This window comes from Equus caballus, chromosome 15, assembly GCF_041296265.1.
Source record: "Equus caballus isolate H_3958 breed thoroughbred chromosome 15, TB-T2T, whole genome shotgun sequence".
NCBI classification, from domain to species: domain Eukaryota; kingdom Metazoa; phylum Chordata; class Mammalia; order Perissodactyla; family Equidae; genus Equus; species Equus caballus.
Window position 1 is genome coordinate 99,653,863 of NC_091698.1, and position 23,638 is coordinate 99,677,500.

The window sequence follows — 23,638 nt, forward strand, 5'->3', positions numbered from 1 at the left end:
ATCATAACCTCAATAAAAAATAAAATAGAAACAAACAAACAAAATGTGGTATATCTTTACAACAGAAAGCTATTCTATAAAAAGAATGAGATACTGTCACATGCTACAACATGGATGAACCTTGAATCGTTATGCTAAGTGAAAGAAGCCAGTCACAAACGACCACAGATTATGGTTTCATTTATGTGAAATGTCCAGGGTAGGCAAATCTGTAGAGACAGAAAGTAGATCACGGGTTGCCTTGAGTCGGGGAGAACGGCGGGATTGGGAATTAGAGCTAAAGGACGTGGTGTTTCTTTTTGGAGGGATATAAATGTTCTAAAGTTGACTGCGGTGAATCTACTGTGTGGAAAAAGAGCGAAAATGTCATTTTTCCTAAACTGTTCTATTATTCAGACCATAGTTACTCCACCAACTGTTTTTAACTCATGAGTTTTAACTGAACATACAACTAACCAGATGCCAGCCAAGAAAGCTACATAATAAAACCTTTATACTTTAATTATAATCATTAATTTTATTACTAACTATTAAATAAGCATTTAACTGACATGTAAAAACAATCTCATAAAAGATAGTAAAAAATAAATAGGTCGCCAGCCTTGTGACTGAATTGTGAAGTTCAGCGTGCTCCATGTTGGCAACCTGGGTTCGTGGGTTCATATCCCAGGCACAGACCTACTCCTCAGCTATGCTGTGGTAGCAACCCACATACAAAACGGAGGAAGAGGGGGCCAGCCCTGTGGCCGAGTGGTTAAGTTCATGTGCTCTGCTTCAGCGGCCCAGGGTTTCGCTGGATCAGATACTGGGCATGGACATCGCACCACTCATCAGGCCATGGTGAGGCAGCATCCCACATGCCACAACTAGAAGGACCCACAACTAAAAGTAAACAACTATCTACTGGGGGGATTTGGGGAGAAAAAGAAGAAAAAACCCAAAAAACAGAGGAAGACTAGCACAGATCAGATCATTGACTCAGGGCGAATCTTGCTCACCAAAAATAAAAAAATAAACAAACAAGCTATGAAACTGTATATTAAAAGAAATTTTCCAAAGCGTATGTGTGTATACTTGCATATTTATCACTAATATTTATGACAAACTCTTCAGCTATATGAGAGTACACTAAATGTGAAATCATATAATCATATACACATACCTGCCCTTAGTAGGTCGATGTGTCAAAACAGGACACAGGCATGCTGAAAACAGGTGCAGCGTAAAACAGAAGAACATAATGGAATACAAAAACCAAAAAGAATACATTTTGAAACGTATAAGCTTTCCTATATCTCCTCGGTGAAAATGGAGGGACATATAAATTGAAGTTGAGGCTACACACACACTCAGATACCAATTCAAGCTGTGTTTCCAGAATCTGGACTAAGTGTCAGCAGGCTAAGAAATGAAAAGGGAGCAAAATGCTATCAAAGAAGAATCAGATTGTTTCACAGAAGGTGCCTCCAGAATGGAGCTGGCAAACTTTCTCTGTAAAAATGCTGGCTTTACCTTCAAAATGTCTCCCCAGTCCAACACTTGCTGCTGCCTCCACAACTTCGACCTCAGCCTGAGCCCCACCTCCTGTGTGCATGAGCACGAAGGCTCCTAATTGGAAGCTCTGCTTTCACACTTGCCCCCCTAACAGTCTCCCCTCAACGAGCACCAGAGGAATCCTTTAAAACCCTGCAGTGTAACCTATTTCACTCAGACTGCAAGTCCAAAGTCCTAAAAGTGGCCAGCAAGGCCCTATACGAAATGCCCCCCCAAACCTTATCAACCTGCCCAGCGATCACTCGAGTGTAAGCCCCTAGAGAGAAACGATCTCCTCTGTTCACCAACGTCCCTTAAGACCTTTATTGAGCAGGCACTCAATAAAGACATGCTGAATCAATGTTAAATGGAAATATGCAAGCACCTCAATGCTCCCGAAGAATATAAATCTCATTCTTAATACACCACAAAGTGGGGAAGAAGCAGGAAATATAAGGTAGCCAGCTAGTTTAACTCAACTCATGGAGAAGCCTGTTCTCACTTGTCTGCAATGAACCTCTGCTGAAATGCTCAAAGGGTAACCTAATGAAGAAATTTTTTTATTATGATTATTAGTTTAAGATAGATCACTAATAACATAATGATTATTTTGAATTCAACTACTACAGATCAGAGTAAAGGTACATTTTCACTTTGGACCAGAGTACTAAGAAAAATACCCAACAGAAAGTCAAACTATCTATGATGGCTCACGTATTCCTTCCTGTACAACAGAGACATTAACTATTTGGTGATTACTGTTAAACCACAGCATCTTTTTTTTTTTGTTTCTCCATAACCATTCATCAGAGCAGCAGACGACATCTTGACAGCATCAATGAGTTTCATGCCAGCATGCTCTGTGACCCCTCCTCTCCCATACAGCATGGAAATGGGCTTAGAGGAGCTCAGATATTGAGCATCCCTGGAGAGTACACAACATCTTAATTGGCCTAGAAAAACACCATTTTGGCAGAGAAATTTCATTTTTCAGAAAAGTATATAAATATTTTTCTGAATACTGACATTAGGTGATATTATCACAAAACAAGCTTCATTCTACAAAAGGGTTATCAGAATATAATGAACAGAAGCAAGCTTGAGGGCTAAAACACATTTCAGTTCAGGAGTCTTGGATCTGAGCTGAAGAGTCTGAGACACAAAGCGAAGGCAGCCGTGTTCTTAGAGAACTGGGCATTAGTACTGAAACGTGTGCTGGCCAAAAAACTCTGTTAATCTTTTCATTCCTATTCTCTGTACTTAACCCTTGTCCCTCACTTCACTGTTCCTAACTTGTGCATCACTAATTAGTTACAACTTTTGCAAAAGGTCCTCCTTCCCAGATACCCCCACCCCGTACCTTGTCCTTTATATTTTTACCACCTAAGAGGTGTAAAATACTAAGAGAAAGCTGACGAATGCCTTTAAAGCTGTTCTGTCATGCATGTACTCGTGGCCCAGGGCAAAGAGTGTGATACTGAACACCACATGAGAATCCAAGGCGTGATGTTCTTCTGTGCTTGTCTAAATTGCACAGCTCCATCTCCTATGTTACACACACGGGAGTATCTATTACCTAGTTAATTCAACTAAAATAAATTATCAAATGGTGTCCAAATGATAATTTTTACAATCACTATTATTCAAATTAAAAGCTCACCAGTAATTCAAATGAATAATTTCGATTTGTCTAGGTATTTATTCATTTCATATTATAGAACTGGCCTGTTACAAGAAGATGGGTTACAAAGTAGTCGGCTACACTTTTTTCTCCTGAAATCAAAGAACTACTTGTTTATTTTTTTAATTTTAAGAAACAGAAATATCCTATCAGAGAACAAGATCTGATGCGGTGTGAAGGGTAAAGGCCGGGAGGCCTCCCAGAATAGTTCAAGAGTGACTTCTTCCCCCAGCAGCAAAAAGGGCTACTGTACATGCCAACAATGCCGATCTTAAGACAAGTATTAGACTGAATTATGCATAAAATAGAATCAAACTGTAAAGAAATAAACACAAAAATACTTTCGCTGGCGTCTTCTTTGGTTGAAAATTGCTACTTAGAAAGGGAAACAAAGTTATTGCAAAGTTGCCTCATAGGGCGATTCCATTCTATTTAACACTTGGCAGCATGTAGTAGCATTATTTTCCTATTAGACATCCTGGCTCAATTCAGCATTATTGTGGACTTTCTAATTAAATTGATTTTAAGAGGACTAGGAGATTTTATCTTTATGTTAACTGCAACTGGATTTTTACGGTATGAATGAAGACTCAGGACAAAAAGTAAATAAGATGTTAGTAATATACATTGTTATGCATATATCACAACTGAAAGGTTACAGGAATGAAAAAACCAGATTTGAAGTTCTTTAGGACTCTGTTTTCTGCTTTTTGGCTCATAGAGCCATGGCTGAAATGAAAGAATTAATTGATAAAAAAGAAGTAATTCTGTACCTTTCCTTATTTTCGGGTTTGACTGAACTTCTAATATCACGGTTGTTACTGTATCTGCATACATATCATTGGAAGGGTTTGCCAGCCACTGTAAAGCAAAGGCAAGTTAGGAAGGGATAACTGCGCCAACCACAAAAGCTGCCATCACTACCCACCCATCCAGACCGTACATATGATAGGACTACTGCTTCTAGCATCTTCACTGAAATTAACTGACTCACTCTTTCCTGAAATGGATTAATAATGCTGGACTTCTCTAATTTTTTAAAAATAACAACAGTAAAATGTACTGAGCACTTCCTTTGTGGCAAGTGTTTTATATACCCTATCTCATTTAACTGTCATCACATCTTCATTATAAAGGAGGAAACTGACTCAAAGTAACTCGCACAGGCAAACACAAGCAGTAACAAACTCCTAGTCACTATATTTTAGGAGCATAGACAGTAATATTTTTAAACATTTACTTTTGTTTCTCATATGTAGCCTAAGATCCCATAATACTCTTTCATGTGCCCAGTGCCCCAAGAAAGTTTTCCATGTCTACCAGGTTAGGGTGAAGCCAACTGAATTATTTTGGGAACGAGCATCCTTCCTATTTTTCATTCTCTCTCCAAAGACTACTTTTACAAGCAACGTGAGGCACTTGAAAAACTTACTCTAAGATCTTCTTTGACATGTTAACTCTAGGGGACAAAAATACATTCTCTAATAGTATTTAGTAGCCTGAGCTAAATTAATGTCTCTAGTATCTTTTCCCCTTTCTCAGATATTAATGCTTTGTATATTATTGTAGGTAACTTCATGTTATAGATAACCAGACTTTTTGACAATTTCTTCAGTTATTTTTAGCCTTATGAATAAAATTTAGACTTAAATCACAGAACTGAGTGGGACCAAGCGAACAGATCTTTTTTTTGTTTATTTTAAAAAATAATATGGATGAACAGAATAGTTCATTATATAGCTGGGAAATTTACGTACAACCTTGAGGTAGAGAAACAGACAAGGTCCCTCCCGGGATCATTCAGTCCAGGATTCACTTTGAAAAGTCCTTTAAACTTAACGGATGCCAACCTATCAAAATCAACCATCAAATTCATTTGGTGCCTGAGTTCCAAATTCTACCAGCAGGAATTTAAAATTCTAACAGTAGGAACCACATTCACCTTTGTTGATTTGGGTCATTTTAATGTTGCTTATTTGAATCTTCAAAATTCCACTCTCTTAAGAAATGCTGCATGACAATGTTTTTTTTATTGTAACAGAATTAGATTTTTATCTTGAGAATTTTAAGACCTTTTGATATAACTGAAGACACCTTGGGTACCACAAAATCAGTTGAGACTTACTCATATGAGAGACCTATACTCATTATGCATACTAAATATTAAGCCTAACTTTATTATTAGTTTCTATGTTGTCATAACCACATGTAAAATGCCTACCTACGTTATATTTAAAGCTGATCCTGAAGAGAAAAATATACACATATATATTTTCCAAAATTTTTTTTCCTGACTGGGAAGAAACTAATTTTCTCAACAATTACATGTGAACTCAGAACTTTTTTACCCCCTCCTTTTTTAGGTAAATGATCTTATCTTACTTCTAATACAACCATTCCTGGTTCCTGTATTACAGTAATATTTTTGAACACTTTCAAAGCAGGTTTTTCTTGAATTTCTAATTCTTCTACATCACCTGAAAAAAGAATTTTGAGATGTATATAATTTTCTGATAATCTTTCGGAGGCATAATTATTCATTTGTTTATAGAGACAGCTGAAATAACGCTGATACACAACGAACGATTTACTAACTTATTTGCATAATCAGATTTTAAACAGCTAAGTAAGTTTTATATTAATTGCCTATAACAACTGAAAGATCTTAACATATCTTATAAAAATTCACAAAACGAGATAGGATTTACCTTGGACATTAGATAATTTATCACTAGCAAACTTTGGTGATTGTCAAACATCAATGTTCGTATAAGAGAGTTAGCCACTAGCATCTGAACACTCCACTAGCATCTTAAAATTTAACATGAGCCTCATCAACTACGAGTTACTTCTACCTTCTGTCTTCATAGGTTTAATCATTCTACAAGGAAATTCTATTGTCCAAGATGAGACTTTTCTGGTTTTCCCAGTAACCTCTTAATTAAAGATTAACTCAGACATACTTTATTAACTTTCTATGTTATGACCTATATTTCTTTTTTTTTTTCCTGCTTTACCTCCCCAAACCCCCCCTGTACACAGTTGTATATCTTAGTTGCAGGTCCTTCTAGTTGTGGGATGTGGGACGCCGCCTCAACGTGGCCTAACGAGCAGTGCCCTGTCTGCGCCCAGGATCCAAACCCTGGGCCGCCGCAGCGGAGCACGCGAACTTAACCACTCGGCCACGGAGCTGGCCCCATGACCTATATTTCTAATATGAGGATCTGAGGTAAAAAACACTTTTCTTTCTACTGGTTTATTTTATGGTAGTACTTTACCATATGAATTATGAAGAGCATATTAATAGAAGGTGTAATTTGTAATTTGAAGTGTTGTTGCTCATTAGAGAGAGTCCACACCTTTTAACTTAGTCATTGCCCTTCATTATGTCAATACACAAGAATCTCTAATTCAAAATGGTCTAATATGAAAACAGCATAGGTGTACTCTTACTGGCCTTTTGCTAGTGGTCATGCCCTCTCATAACACCTGCTGTATAGACTGGTACTGATGGAACCAGAAAATTTATTTTCAATGAAAAAAGAAAAAAATAGTTAAAATTTTGGTATAGTAAACTAAAGCAGACTTTAAACACAAGAAACAAAGACTGCTGATAATTTTAGAATTTTAAGTGGATCAAGGATAAGAGGTATTATGGGATTTAAAAACTTATCAGTATATTTTCAAAATTTTCACCTAAACATGATAACATGACCAAGTGAAGTACAAGTAACATTTATACAATTCTGAGACAATTACCAAAGATTAAGTAACATCCTTTCCTAGATAATTATCTTACTCAAAAATAGAAAACATTTAAGTGAATTTCAATAAATACACACACCTGTCAACTTCTGTAGCTGGTAATAGAGCAAATTAAAAGGACCAGTATATGGAATGGCTTGGGTCTGTTTTACAGTGCTCATGGCCAAGTCAGTATAATCTGAAGAGAAAATTAGAATAAAGACACTTTAGGAGACAATACTAGCTCCACAAAATACAATCTGCAAACACATACCAGGAGTAAATAAAAGAGAAGTAAAAGGAAAGGAAGTAAGAACACGTTTTTCAAGCTAACAAGGTGCTTCTTATTTGTTCCTATCCACACTGTCCCCATTATCGAGCCCCCCACTACAGTTAACTTATGCTCCCTCATTCTCCTGAACACAGCAGGCCCCTGAATGCCCCCAGGCCAGTGTGCCAGCTGTCCTCTGCAGTCTTTTCTGCTCGGCAACGCCTAACAATCCTTTACCACCTGGCACAAATGCTACCTGGTTTGCAAAGCTTCTCTCAATTCTTCTAGGCGCATTCTCTCCTCACACACTTAGCATGCACTTCTCTATGTCACTGATCAATACTGTGATTAGCTCTTCACAGGTCTGCTTCTCTCATTAGATGGCTTTACAAGGGTTGGGACTGTGCTTTTTTTAAAATGTTTGCTTTTTTTATTAAAGATTAGCACCTGTGCTAACATCTGTTGCCAATCTTCCTTTTTTCTTCTCCCCAAAAGCCCCAGTACATAGTTGTATATTCTAGTTGTAGGTCCTTCTGGTTGTGCTATGTGGGTCGCCACCTCAGCATGGCCTGACGAGTGGCACCATGTCCGTGCCCAGGATCCAAACCAGTGAAACCCTGGGCCGCTGAAGCAGAGACATGGACTTAACCACTCAGCCACAGGGCCAGCCCTGGAACTGTGCTTTTTAATAAATTTTCAGTCCTCCAGCACCTAGCACAAGGTCTAACATAGAGTAAGATCTCACCAACTGCTGAACAAAGGAATAAGTCACATTCTCCTGTGTGATGGTCTGAAAGCTGACAGGTGGCCTATCTCACAGATGAACACCTAAACACTGCTGCTGTTTTCCATTCCTTCATAAAGCACTTATAATTTATTAGTGTTTTATAAATAAAATGGAGTACAGTTATTTATGTTAAGATAATACCATATTTACTGCAAAAGGAATGATGGCTTAGCATTTACACAGGCACAGAATATAAAGGCCCAGCAAGTGACGTAAAACTACAGGTCATAAACATGAAAATGCTTGTGTGGGGAGCCCAACATCACTTGAGAAAATGAAAGCACCAGTGCTCTGTCGTGAGAGGCAGAACACAGGCTGGTAAAGGGTCAGCAGGAGCATGCAATCTGTCTCAGAGGTGAACTTATGTTTCCAATTAAGAAAAAAGTTATTTCACAAATTTAAATGTTTCAAGAGTTCAAGGAAGATATTTTTCCTATAAAGCTAACTGGAATATAAGCTTTCACCTATTTCTATTTTACTATTTGGTTTTTACTTAAAATTTGGCCACTAGGTAAGAGAAGTTTTCATAGATTTTCTTCAATGCGAAAATCAAATTATCTTTAACATTTAATAGAATACTTACTGGAGAGGTCACAAGGAGAAAGTATGTGATAATTAAAGTTTCTTTTAACAAGTATTCCTGAGACCCGCTGGCCTTGTTCTGGTTTTTTGTCTGCTAAAAAGCCCATGACCTATTAAAAAAACAAACAAACAAAAACCCCAAAACAACTTGCAGGAAATAGAATCTTGTAAAATGCAATTAATTATTCAGTACTCAACCATATTATGACCATTTGACATTCAAACTATGAAAACAACACATGAATTTAAACATGAAAAATATAAAATGTTATATACTCCACAACCCGGCAGTAACAAGGCTAGCAAGAGACCAAAGGGAAGAGTTAGGAGGGCAGATCCAGCAAGAATAGCCAGGTTCAGTTCAGTTCCAATCAGTTCAGCAACCACGTAAAGCTACTAGGTGCACAGGCTTAAAAAGCTCTAGACAGCTACAGTGTGGTGGGAAGGGCAGCAGCTCAGGCCAGGACTGCGTGCGCGCCCTCAGGCTAGGCATCGGCCTCGTACAGAGTGAGCTCCACTATACAAAGGTGTGAGGCCATGTAGACCCCACAACAAAAGAGGAGCATCTTTGCATCTTTAGGTCCATAAAGATAAGTAATATCTTATCATTAAAGGTAATATCTTATCAATATCTATCAATAAAGATGGGTATGGAAGAGCTCATACAACTGAGGAAAATTTTTTAGGAGAAGAGGGTGATGACAGTTCAAAAACTAACAAAAGCAAAAATCCTACAAACATGAAACCCAACATTCTTTTTTTATTTTTTAAGATTGGCACCTGAGCTAACAATCTTTTTTCTTTTTGCTTTTTCTCCCCAAATCTCTCCAGTACATAGTTGCATATTTTAGTTGTGGGTCCTTCTAGTTGTGGCATGTGGGATGGCACCTCAGCGTGGCCTGACCAGCGGTGCCATGTCCGCCCCCAGGATCCGAACTGGCGAAACCCTGGGCCGCCAAAGTGGAGTGCATGAACTTAACCACTCGGCCACAGGGCCGGCCCTGAAACCCAACATTCTTAAATACAACTTCCCTCAACTACAAATAAATGAACTCAAACGGGACAAACACAGCATAATTCACATTGGTTTACCTTTCATCAAGTAAGGGCAAGAGCAGCCAGGCAGTAATACTGTTTGTTCTTGTAACTATAATGGGAGAGAGCTCTATTTCACATGGTTTCTTAGGGTCGATTTCTCCTTAAAAGCAGGTGACTTAATGAAAAGGAGCTCTGCTCCCAGGAGGCTGACTTTAAAAGCGTGAAGTCTCAGACGCTGATCTAGTGTGCTTGCCTGCCTGCAGAACAAAGCACCTCAGAGGAAAGAGCGAGGGAGTCTTCTTCCGACTTCACCTGCTGCTGCCAGCTGAGGTTTCTCTCGATTCCAGTGTGTGTTAGTTTCCTATACGCTGATTTATTAACATATATACAGTTAGTTGGCCTGACACTTCTCCAAAGTAAAGTGCATGGGTTTTTTTGATAGTTCTTTGTGGATGTGATTTCCCTGACTTACTGAGTTTCTGTTTTATATGGTTGAGGATGTCTGCCATAAATCCTAAATAACGTTATTACACTTGAGGAAAAAAATAACTAAAGCTAATGATTTTAAATAACTAAAATTATGGCTGAAATAACAGAAAAACACTTCAGTACAAAACTGTATGTGGTGAAATAGTTATTGGTAATAGTTTCTCTGTGCATACATAAAGTTAAATTTAAGAATGACACATATACCTAAAGTGTGTTCTCAGTTCTGTAGTCAAAAAATGTTTAAATGCTGCACACTGTACTTCTTGAGGCTTTATAATGCACAAGGGCCTAACAACTCTGGCAAGTCCTGCTGTAAAGAAACTAGCTTAACTTTGTTCAACTTAGCTTCTCCTAAATTGTCTGACTGTAAAACTTTTTCCTCCTCAAATCTCAACTAGCAGAGTTTGGGAAATTCAGTTCTGAATATATTCTCAACTGAATATATTTTTCTATAGGTGTAAGACCCCTTCCATTAAACTGGTCTCTGGAAAGTGTTGTGAAGAGGAGTAAATACAACCAATTGCTCTTCTTTGGCAGTAAAAGCCTCACAGCCTTACTTTCTCTAATTTGTTTCTTCCCTCAAATTCAACCACTAGAAAGGATATTCCCCAATTTGCTTCCTCATATCTGGTTCATGATGTATTAGAAGAATGCTGTTAAGTTGCTCATTAACACATATCTGATATTTAAAACTTCAGATAATCATTAAAACATTTCCTTTAGAAGTATCTTAAAAAAATTTTAATATGAAGTAAGAATGAAGATTTCTAGAGCATTCCACTAAAATCCTAGGTAAGGTTTTCCTATTTCTTTTTAAATTCTGAAAATATTATATTTCACTGTCAAAAATGCTTAATTCTTGGGGCTGGCCCCGTGGCCGAGTGGTTAAGTTCGCGCGCTCCGCTGCAGGCGGCCCAGTGTTTCGTTGGTTCGAATCCTGGGCACGGACATGGCACTGCTCATCGGACCACGCTGAGGCGGCGTCTCACATGCCACAACTGGAAGGACCCACAACGGAGAATGTACAACTATGTACCGGGGGACTTTGGGGAGAAAAAGGAAAAAATAAAATCTTTAAAAAAAAAAAAAATGCTTAATTCTTAAAATCACAGATTTTTATAAATCCCATCATATCCACAGACATATATGGGAGACATGGGCCTATCTTTAGATTCTTAGGGAGAATGACAAGAGGTGGACAGAATACCATATTGGATATAGTAAAAAAACAGTAATGAATATTTGTTTATCCTCAGACATGGGAAGGAAAAGTACGTGGGGATGTGGATTAAAAAGCTAGCAAATTCAAGTGCATTAAGATCTAATTTATTTAAAAATTTTTCATGTGAAGAAACAAATTAGTAGAACCAGAAGAAGCCTTAAAAAGCATATGGATAAATTCTTGTAGTAGACCAAGTTGATAGAAATCATCACTAAGCACAGTGTTTTTTTTTATTAAAACAGGTCTGTTCTTTTTAAGAAGTACACATTTCCCTGAAGAGCACACATAATTAGGAGTAGGAACCAGAGCCTTTTACCTTGGCCAGCTTTTCTCCTCTGAAGTTCAAGGTCACTGCTTCTGTATTCCGAGGATTATGAACTTCTATGTGAACTTCATCATTATCTTCATATTCTCGAATCAGGGCTGCTTTCAATCTGGCCATTTCATTCTGTTCTCCGTGGACTAAAATCTACATAGAATAAATTTTAGAAGAGCATAGGGAAACATCTTTAGTTCAAATTAGTGATGGCCCTTATCTTAATTAAATATATGAAACAGAGATATACTTGAAGTTATTAAACTTTACTACTTTTAAGGACCTCCAGTCAATCAAACTTGTATAGACACTTTCATTCTGTTTGGTGTTACAAGTTCCTTAAGTAGAACTATTTCAAGAAAGAGTAAAGAAACTTCTTTTCGGGGCCGGCTCCGTGGCCGAGTGGTTAAGTTTGTGCGCTCCGCTGCGGCAGCCCAGGGTTCGGATCCTGGGCGCGGACATAGCACTGCTTGTCAGGCCACGTTGAGGCGGCGTCCCACATCCCACAACTAGAAGGACATGCAACAAAGATATACAACTGTGTACAGGGGGGGTTTGGGGAGATAAAAGCAGGAAAAAAAAAAAAAAAAAGATTGGCAACCGTTGTTAGCCCAGGTGCCAATCTTTAAAAATAAATAAACAAATAAATCTCTGAGATTTAAAAAAAAAAGAAAAACTTCTTTTCTACTCCAATTTTTGCCACTAATGAGATATGCAACTTTGCGGAAACCAGACTTTTCCTAGGCTTCCGTGCTCATGCTGGTAAAGGGCTGGACGCAGTAACTTCTGTAGCCTCTACCAGCCTCAGGTGCATATGATTCTTGTATGAAACTACTGCTACTCCCACTGTCTCAGAAAACACCCAGTTTTCTTCAGCTTTCTTAATATAAGACTTTCAGAAGAAGCTTTCTATGGGGAAAAAAGACTTCTGATATTTTCTTCTGTTTATTAAAGCAATACCAAATATAATATTTCAGAACCAAATGCAACTGCATTTTAGAGGGTTATTTACAACTATTGTATTAGCTACCAGTCTCTCTATATTCACTTTTATAACCTACACAGTATCTTACAAGAGAGATTATTCTTAACCTATGGACAACTGGTAGACGATTTCTCGCCTGAGCTAAGAGAAGCCTGCCAGCATATGGCCCAGTGGTGAAGAAGCCTAGCTTTGGGCCTGGCTGCTTGAACACAAATCCTGGCACTGTCACTTACTAGCTGTGCAACCTTGGGCAAGTTACTTGACATCTCAGTTTTCTCATCTACAAAACAGTTGTTGGTTGTGAGGAGTAAGCAAGTTGATACTTGTAAAATACTAGTACAGGACCTGGCACATGGTAAATACTCAATAAATGCTAGCTATTATTTACTATTACCACCAATACTATTATTATTTTATCCTGTAGACACACTTTTGCTGACCTGGATACTGAAGGAAGGTAAGCATCAAGCTCAATCCAAGAATTTAACTGACAGCAGAGATACAGCCTGAAGAGCGATGCAATGGGACTGAGGATGAGGTAGTGATACTAGAGAGAAGGGACAACACAGCTTTTCCTCCACGGCTTTAAATCTGGGAGAATATCTGTAAACCAAAGACCCTAGAATGCACCTGGGGGGAGCCTGCGCTGTAACTACATGTGACACGCTATGATGCTAAAAAGTAGGTGAGTGATTTTCTCCACCAAAGAATCTTCTCATTAAGGGCCAAGGGCAAGTATCTGTGAGGACTATCATGCTAGAAAGAACTTGAAAATTAACAAGAGTACACAAAAAGATGCCCAACTCCATTAGTCATTAGGGAGATGAAAACCAAAACCACAATGATACCACTTCACACTTAGTAGGTGGCTATAATTAAAAAAGGAAAAGAACAAGTGTTTGCAAGGATATGGAGAAATTGGAACCCTTGTGCACTGCTGGGGGGAAGGTAAAATAGTGTGGCTCCTATGGAAAACACTTTGGTGATTCCTCAAAAAGTTAAACACTGAATTATCAAATGATCCAGCAATTCCACTCTCAGTTATATACCCCAAAGAACTGAAATGAAAACAGGGACTCAAACAGATCCTTATATGCTAATGTTCACTCGGGCATTATTCACAATAGCCAAAAGGTGGCAACAACCCAAGTGTCCATCAACAGATGAACAAACAAAATGTGGTACATACATACAATGAAATATTATTCAGCCATAAAAAGGAATGGAATTCTGTTACATCCTACAACATAGATGAACCTTGAAAACATATGTTAATTACTGTATGATTTCACTTACATGAAATATCTAGAACAGGCAAATTCATAGAAAGTAAATTAGAAGTTACCAGAGGCTGGGGGCAGGAGGGAATGGGGAATTATTGCTTAATGGGTACAGTTTCTGTTTGGGGAGATGAAAAACTTTTGGAAATGATAGTGGTGATGGTTGCACAACACTGAATATAATTAATGCCACTGAACTGTACACTTAAAAATGGTTAAAATTGCAAATTTTATATTTTAACCACAATAAAAAATATGTACCAAAAAAATTTAACAAAAGGCCATTTCCTCTAAATCACTTTTCAATACATTCAGAAAGAGTACTTCAGCTGTTTTCTAAAGACATGTGTCCCACATGTGTTCCTCTAATTAAAAATACTTGTTTTTTTAGCCTACCCTTCTCTCTACTCCCACCAAAATATAACTCATTAATTCATAATTACATGAAAATTAAAAATATAAACAAATCATATTAGTAAGGAGCTATGTAACATACTTCATATCTATTTACATCTTTAATTTTTTACTCTTATATGACTTGTCTTTCTCCTCTTTCCTCATTACTAAGCATTTACTACATGCCAGGCACTGTATTACGTGCTTTAGATACATGTTCTCTCATTTAGTCCTCACAATAACTAGCCTTAATGAGGTACTATTATCCCTATTTACAAATGAGGTTCAGAAAGGTAAGTAACTTGCCTAGGGTTACACAGCAAGTAAGGGATGGAGGTGAGATTCAAAACAAGGAGTCACATTGTAAAGCCTGTGCTCTTAAGTTAATGATGAGGCAGCAGAAAATAACAGAAAGAACACTGGAAAATTAAAGCACAGCTTGCCTAACTCAAAGGGGAGCCAAACAAGTCAGATTCAATGCAAGTGCAAGCACTCTGTTTAAAGGGCAACATCATCGGAAGGAGGTGTTCGATTTGAGGACCAGCCGCCACAAAGTTTCCTGGGTGTGTTTTTTTTCCCCTTTAATGCGATAAATCAAATGCATAGACTAACCACATGAGGCGGTTTCAAAGCACGAATAAATTCACTGGTTTGCTGGTAATCTGTGTGAGCAGAGAAAGAAATGTAATCAACCGACATTTTCAGTGGTAACTTCTGTCCAGACATGGTAGTGATTTCTTCCGGTTCAGACATGATATGCTGTCAAAAACAAAGAAAAATTAAAAAACAAAACAAATTATCCAATTAGAAAAGGAACATTTTCTACTTTTTCACGAGCCATAAACTCTTATGTTAAATTTAGGACCTTTAGCACAAAAGTCATTCTAACACTACTGACTTAGTAAATATCAGATATTTATTTTCTTGATCAAGCAAACATTTAATCAGGAAAGTAACAGATTAACTAAAATTCAATGTATTTGGAGTGCTGGAAGTGAAAATTATAACTCTTATGATTAGAAAGAATACAATACTTGCATTTCCAGAATGCAATACACTTGTGTTCCCAGCTAGTCTCCTGCTTTAAAAAGTCACTTTCCAGATAGGAGGATTTGTATAAAGGACAGATGGAATTCGACTCCGGAAAACTATTTAAGTACAAAGCCAACACTGTCTAAATGACTTACAGGATAAGGTAAAGTAATGAAAATGATCAAAATGGGGAATCATAATGTATTTTAAAAGACAAAATAGACATTATAGGCAAGAAGAGATAAGAACGTGACGAGTCGATGTTCAGAAATTGCCTCTAAAGTTCTGCACGTATTTTCTATAAAGTCTACACCCTCAGAGTAAACATCATCCAATCAATCAACCCAACACATCTACAGCTTTTCAAAAGAATACTTATTAGTAAACCTCTTCTTCATCGGATGAGGGTATCCACGTGTTTGTCTCAGACTCCTTTCCATTTTTTTAACTGCAACCAGATGAGCGCTTCTCAAACTTTAACATGCCTACCAATCACCTGGGGGTCTTGTTATACCAGTCAGTGTCTGCATTAATTCCTCAACCTTACAAACACCTCCAGCTACATATTTCCAACCTTGTTTTGAAAAATCAAAACCTGTATTATTTACAGAACTACTTCAACAGAAAGACCTGTGAGGATCTTACCACCTCTGCAGGTTTGATCAGGAATAACGCAATGGTCTAAGACTACCACTCACCTTGGCAAGTGTCCCTTCTACACAGTACCCTGCTATAATGACACCGTTCCTCTTATCAGTACACCAGCTTTCAAAGAGCTCTCTGGATAAGCCACTCTGCATCATGCCTGGGGAGGCCATTACCACGCTGGGACCAATGTCATCAAAATGATCCATGCTCTGAGAGAGAAAAAGAAATGGTAAAAGCAAGTTAAATACCAGGGCTTGACAAAGCATTTTTAAATAAGAAAGAGTTAGGAAAAAAGATTAATTACCCAACTGAAAGGGCTTGAGAAGACTACTAAACATTTTAAGTCCAAACTCCAAGTTCCTAAACAAGTTAGGCTAGGAATGAAAGGAAAACAAAGTGATAAAAAGGAGAAAGTTCACACTGACCCTCAAAACGTTCTACCGGTAGCTAAACATGCCTTTAGGACCATTTTCAGTGGCTAGCAGGAAGGCAGAAAGTAAAAGGAAGAGTCAAATGGGTTTCTATTCCACCCAAGATAGAACTCTGAAAGAATTTCCCCAAAGACTCACAGTGGCTTTGCATACTTGATGAATATTTTGAGCAGGCCTAGAAATCTAACCAAAAAGTTTAACCTTGTTTCTAGGGAAAACTTGGCTCTAATTCCTAAGTAATTAACTTAAAAAATAATACTATAGGGGGCCAGCCCCATGGCCCACTGGGTAAAGTTCCGCATGCTCCACTTTGATGGCTCAGGTTTGAGAGTTCAGTTCCCAGGTGCGGACCTACTCCACCCAACAGCCATGCTGCACAGGCGTTCCTCGTACAAAATAGAGAAAGACTGGCACAGACGTTAGATCAGGGCAAATCTTCCTCAAGCAAAAAAAGAGGCAGACTGGTAACAGATGTTAGCTCAGGGCGAATCTTCCTCACCAAAAAAAAACCAAAAACAAACTTTACCAACAGAGCCTATTTAAAATTGGAAGAATATTTATAACTTGAATTATTTGGGGCATCATTTTATTAAGATTAGAGCATTAGTTTGAAAGAAACGTATTTTTTTAATTAAAGAAAATCAGATTTTATTGAATGCTCTAGAAAAGTAAACATATACAAATTTTCATATATGGAATTTACAGTGCTAATCAAAAAGATGATTAGGTTTGCATAAGAATAAGAAAACAATATGTAATACAACATATTTTTCTCAGCAGGACTTTTTATTTTTATGACAAAAGAGATCCAACTTATTTAGCAATAGTAAACACTGAGAAAGTATACTTGGAACAAGTTGCGAAGTTTAAGTAAAAAAGAATGCTAAATTTTTGATTCCCTTCAGAAAAGTGATGCCTGCTAGAGAAAAGGTAAGAAAGACTTTGGCAAGAAGGATTTAGCCACAGGGGCTGGCCCCGTGGCCGAGTGGTTAAGTTCTCACACTCTGCTGCAGGCAGCTCAGCGTTTGGTTGGTTCGAGTCCTGGTCGCGGACATGGCACTGCTCATCGAGCCACGCTGAGGCGGCGTCCCATGTGCCACAACTAGAAGGACCCACAATGAAGAATATACAACTATGTACCGGGGGACTTTGGGGAGAAAAAGGAAAAAATAAAATCTTTAAAAAAAAACAAAAAACAAAAAACAAAAAAAAAGGATTTAGCCACAGAAGCAGCAACGGGCATCTCCTACTACTGATGACTTCTTTGTGTTTTATCCGACCTTCTCCTTTCTTCCACAAGCACTCACCTTAAGGTTACTAATATGTTTGAAAACAAAGGGATTGTTGATGTTGATCTGTTTGCGGATTTTGTCATTCATGGCATTTACATATGTCTGATACACTGCCATACACTTCTTGGCCAAAGACGACGCATAGTATATTGGAATATCGTGGAGTTCTGGGTGATTCTGCCAGTACTCATCTAGAGAGATTTTACAAGAAACAATATTGTTTTGCTATGTGCGGTAAATAGTTCAAATAATAAATGATACATACAATTAATTTTTAAAAATCCAGACAACCATGAAATAAATTAAAACATATAACTGGGGGCCAGCCCTGTGGCCAAGTGGTTGAGTTTGTGCACTCTGCTTCGGCGGCCCAGGGTTTTGCCAGTTCAAGTCCTGGGGGTGGACGTGGCACCACTCATCAAGCCACGCTGAGGCGGCGTCCCACACGCCACAACTAGAAGGACCCACAACTAAAATATACAATTATGTACCAGGGGGCTTTAGGAGAAAAAGGAAAAATAAAATCTTTAAAAAACAAACAAACAAAAAACAAATAACTGTATTTTAAAGAAAATTAGCCTGGTCCTTACTAACTTAAACTTATAAAACCAAAACTTATTTCTAAATACTAATGCATGACCTGAAAAGAATGTTGTGATCACACTCCCGAGATGTGAAGGCTTTAAAAACAATCTGGTAGAAGTTTCCACTGAATAATAGACCGGAACTTAGTATCTTAGAGAGACAGTATATTCTGTGGTTTTAAATAAAAATGTGTTAATATTTCAAAAGACTTACTGAAATTAGACTTTTTGTAATTAGACTTTGCTAAGTACAAAACAGGACTACCAAATGAGTTAAAACAAATTTTGAACACTTAAAAAAAAGTATAAATAGTCACATTACACTGTGACTATATTTTTTAAAAACTGCTAACCAAACAGTTTCTGATAATTAATGAAAAGAGTGGGCAATCTACCTTCAAAGGAAGGCTTATTTTTAGGGAAAAATCTCATTAAATCCTAAAATATTATAAAGGTAGTATTGCCAAAAGACATTGATTCTACTAGGTACACCTGCATTTAGGAAATGTATTAAATGCCTAGTATGCAATTTACATTTATTACTTCTAATTTTCAAAACAACCTTAGGAAGATTTATCTCCATCTTACAGATTACAAAACCGAGGGTAAAAAAAGGTTGAATAGCATGGGAATGTTATTTTTCTACTTGATTTATAATTGAAAACTCCAAATGAGAACAGGGACTTTTCCTGTCATGCATGTTACAAATATATTTCCTGCTTTGCTCTCTGGTTTATCTGTTTGCGTTTTTTTAGATGTAATTAAAATTTTTAATGGTGTCAAAGTTTTCATATATACTCTTACAATTTCTCAAACACCCTGCAGAGTATATTATATCCCATGATCACATCAGTCTCCTATTTTTTGTGTGTTTTTATGAATAAATTTTAAATATTTTTAAAAAGTTGAATAACTTGCCCAAGGTCATATGGCTAGATCATAGATGAGATTTAAAACCAGTGATTCTAATAGCTGTCCAGGGAGAATTTAAAGGAAAACGAGTAACCAATTACACAGAGCAATCCTGTTCATAAAAGGAATCATAATATGCTTTGATGGTAGAGTTTCCAGAGAAAAGTACCAAGTGCCCAGCGAAATTTGAATTTCAGACAAATAAAAGATTACTAGTATAAGAACATATATTAAATATTTGATACACTTATGCTAAAATATTACTCATTACTTATCTGAAAATAAAATTTAACTGTCTTGTATTTTTATCTGCTAAATCTGGCAAGCCAATTTGATGGTGACAACAGTGGTTTCACCTTCCTAATTTCCTCTGTTCTTCAGATTACTTTGTTATGGAGACTTTTCATTTCAAGACTTCTAAAGTCAAATTTGACTCACAGTTAGAAAGAAGGACCAAGAGAAAACTAGACTGGATTAGGAATTATAAAATTTAGCTTCTACTAAGTCCTGCCTCTCTTACAGATTTGCTTTTGATCTGTCATTTATCCTCTCTTCCCTTTTCCTTTTCAGTGTAACAGGGATATTTTATCCTTATCATCACAGAGATGGAAGAAGCGACTGTAAGAGCTGAAGACGCAACCATTTCTAGTTCTTCACATTTCAGCTATATACATACAAGGCACCTATCATTTATTCTTTAAGAGTGCGTTCCCTAAAAAGAATCACGGAATGTTTGAGTTAAAAGGGATCATTAAATACAAATATATGCAAAAAGTGACACTCACTGTTCCTCTCATTACAAAAAGTTATACATGCTCATTAAAGTATTTGGAAAACAGAGAAAAGCAGAAAATGAAAAAAGAAATCATCTACTTTCTCATTATTCAGATTTAATATCTTTCCAGTCATTTGTGTATTTTTTTACCTAAGTAGGATCAGAGTACACACTGTTTTGAACCCTACTTTTTTGGCCCACTTAATATACTATGTGAAAATATGTAATTACTCATCTATAACATGATTTTTTTCCTACAATATATTTACTGACATGATATTTCTTTAAAAATACTGAAATGATGAATACTCTTACTGACAAAATTTTCTATGCATCTCATTTATTTACCAGAAGTAGAACTGCTGGGTCAAAGGGTAGCATATTTTTAAGACTTCTAATGCTGAAGGCAACTAGAAAAACATGCCATTTATATTCCTAGTACCAGTGCATGACAGTCGCTGTCTCTCTGGGCTCTTCCTGGCACCAAATCCCTATTTTTAAATGCAAAAACTGAAGACCAGAAGGGCAGAATATCTACCCACGCTCATACAATCATCTTGATGTCATGGCACTCCAAGATATTGACAGTCTCCCAAGTGGAAAGGAACAGGCATACCTAAAATCAAGAGCAGCTCCTGAGCCCTGCCAAGAGCGAAGACAGGAATGAGACCTCTGCCCCCTCTGTTCACAATATCGTGAACCGTGTTACAGAATCTTGCTTCTCGCTCTTCACGCTTCTCGTGGATATGGGTCCCGTAAGTAGATTCCTAAACAACACGTTAGAAGTATGAGACCAAGACTGATGATTTCCCAAGAACACAAAAGGTAAACATCCGTGAAACACAGAAGCAAAGTGATTCATCTCTCCATTAGCAAGCTATTTACTTGAACGTATATTGTTATAATACTAATTGGAAAGCAGAGCAAGTAAAAATGTGAGAATTCAGATTTGGCTAAGTAGTAAGAACTTTTCAGAAAACAGAATTAGGAAATAAGTCCAAAAATGTATCTTCCTTTCTCAAGATAATTTTGCTATGTCTTTTTTTTTCCAAAACCATTTTGCTTTTTGTGGGTTGGAAAAAGGTTATTTCTCCCACCTCTGATAAGTCAAAGTTTATAAATCAGAAACAGATATTGGGGCTGGCCTGGTGGCATAGTGGTTAACTTTGCACGCTCTGATCTGGTGGCATGGGGTTCGCCAGTTCCAATCCTGGGCGTGGACCTACACACCACTCATCAAGCCATGCTGTGGGGCATCCCACATAGAAGAACTAGAAGGACTTACAAGTAGGATATACAACTATGCACTGGGGCTTTGGGGAGGAAAAAAAAAAGAGGAAGATTGGCAACAGATGTTAGCTCAGGGCCAATCTTCCTCACCAAAAAAAAAAAAAAAAAAAAGCAAGCAAGCAAAAAAAGAAACAGATATTGTTTCTTATAGTTCTATTTAAGAATATCCCCTAAACCTTACTATTTGTGGTCTGCTGACCAGCAGTACTGGCATCCCTGGGAGCTTATTAGACATGCTGAATCTCAGGCCCCAGCCCAGGCATTCTGAATCAGAATCTGTTTTTAACAATATCACCAAGTGATTCATAAGCACATTAAAGTTGGAGAAGTATTGCTCTAAAGTATTAGATATAATGAAAACAACTATTTTTTTCTGAGATTTAAAAAAAACTTCCTTTAAATTAAGGTCAGTTTATATGCTGGGTATACCACAAGCTGAGCCAAACTGAATTCACTCACAACTTGTTGTTTATGGACAGCAATATGCATTGGTCCCTCATACTTGGGCAGTTGGGGGATTCTGTAGATGGTGAGGGAGAAACAGACATCTCTTCCACCTTGAACTAAACATACTTGATATTCCTTTTTCCCTTTAATTGAAGTATAATTGACATACAATATCCTACTCATTTCAGGTGTATATCACAGTGATTCGATATTTATAAACATTACAAAATGATCACCATGACAAGTCTATTTACCATCTGTCACCATCCAAAGTTATTACAATATTGTTGACTATATTCTCTATACTGTATATTTCATCCCCATGACTTGTTTACTTTATAACCGGAAGTTTGTACATTTATACCCCCTAATCCCTTTCAGCTATCTTGCCCACCCCACTGATATTCTGACATATACCATAGGCCCCAAGGGTTTCTCTCCCAATCCCTGACCTCACTGTCTCAACACACATTTATTAATTTGCTCCTCACCAACCTCCCTGTGCACAGAGCTTCTGGACAGTTAACTTTTTTTTATTCTCTAGGACTTGCAATCTAGCAGGCAGACAGGACATACACATATAAATTCAGCAGGTGCTACGAGCCAAGAGATAGTCCCATGGCAAAGGCAGTGGGCCACACCATTTCTACACAACCCCTAAGATGTTCTCCGAATTTGGGGTAATTCACCCAGACAAAAATCTTTAGGAGATAACATATCATCTCTGATATTAGACAAGAGTAAATACATTTAACAGCAAGAAAGTGGAGCTGCATCACAAAGAGAAGCCAGAAAAATTAATTTGTACACTAAATACAGATACATTTATATCCGGTAACATACTATGAAAATGAGATCACGTATTTTTTTCCCACTAGAAAAAATTCTGCTTCAATTACACTGATTACAATACAGTGCCTGAATACTTACAATGATAAGAATATCAGGTTTAATATTAGGAATTTCGGCTGCCATCAAGTGTCTATCTTCTTGTCTTGAGAAATCACCTGTGTACAAAAGCTGTGAAAGAAAAAGCTAGAAAGTTAGGATTCTGGAAGGCTTCATTTTACTAGTGAATAAACTTAGATCATAAAATCTGAAAGCGAAGTTCAATTAAAAAAATAGCCTACAACTGATGAAATTTAGATGTACTGCTTGTGTCTAACTTCAAATGTGTAACGTAGTTCACTCATAAACGATCCAGTGTTTCAATTATCATTCTAACCAGTGGGAATCATATACTCCCACAATCATTCCACAAAGATAACCTGTATATTAATAAACTTAAGAAGTGCTCCAAACATCTTAGAGAAAAACGGCATGATGAGGAAAGAGATCTACTGAGCTATATGGGAAAACCATCTAAAATGGAAGACAAAATCATAGGAGGGCGTGCATCAAATTTCAAAGGGAATTTAGACCTGCATTTGTGCTATTTTCTGCTTATTTTTTTGTGCCTTTGAGCAAAGAGCAAGAATAAATGATTTGGCAATACACAGCACAACTCAATGTGTAAAAATCTCGAATATGGGGCTGGCCCGGTTGTGCAGCAGTTAAGTGCGCACGCTCCACTTTGGCAGCCCGAGGTTCGCTGGTTCGAATCCTGGGTGTGGACATGGCACTGCTTGGCACGCCATGTTGTGGTAGGCGTCCCACAAACAGAGTAGAGGAAGATGGGCACAGATGTTAGCTCAGGGCCAGTCCTCCTCAGCAAAAAGAGGAGAGGAGGATTGGCAGCAGTTAGCTCAGGGCTAATCTTCCTCAAAAAAAACAAAAAAACACCTCAAATATATGAGCAGTCGCTAAAAATTTAGGACAATATTACACTAGAGTGTTGGTTTTCAACTCTGACCGCACATAAGAATCACGTAGAAAACTTGAAAAGAAAAGGTGAAGGCTACGC

The 23,638-nt window shown here is 37.5% G+C and overlaps 1 protein-coding gene across 2 annotated transcripts in view; it reads right to left on the reverse strand.

Moving 5' to 3' along the window:
- CPSF3 (cleavage and polyadenylation specific factor 3) overlaps positions 1-23,638 on the reverse strand; it is a 40,652-nt gene that overhangs the window by 7,736 nt on the left and 9,278 nt on the right. For both annotated transcript variants that reach the window (XM_001502466.6, XM_070235920.1), the window contains exons 6-15: positions 22,666-22,755; positions 20,615-20,765; positions 17,743-17,918; positions 16,055-16,213; positions 14,937-15,083; positions 11,664-11,816; positions 8,600-8,708; positions 7,059-7,157; positions 5,597-5,691; positions 3,988-4,075 (exon numbers count right to left, since the gene is read on the reverse strand). In XM_001502466.6, the coding sequence (XP_001502516.2) occupies positions 3,988-4,075; positions 5,597-5,691; positions 7,059-7,157; positions 8,600-8,708; positions 11,664-11,816; positions 14,937-15,083; positions 16,055-16,213; positions 17,743-17,918; positions 20,615-20,765; positions 22,666-22,755 (1,267 nt within the window). The remainder of the gene's footprint in view (positions 1-3,987; positions 4,076-5,596; positions 5,692-7,058; positions 7,158-8,599; positions 8,709-11,663; positions 11,817-14,936; positions 15,084-16,054; positions 16,214-17,742; positions 17,919-20,614; positions 20,766-22,665; positions 22,756-23,638) is intronic.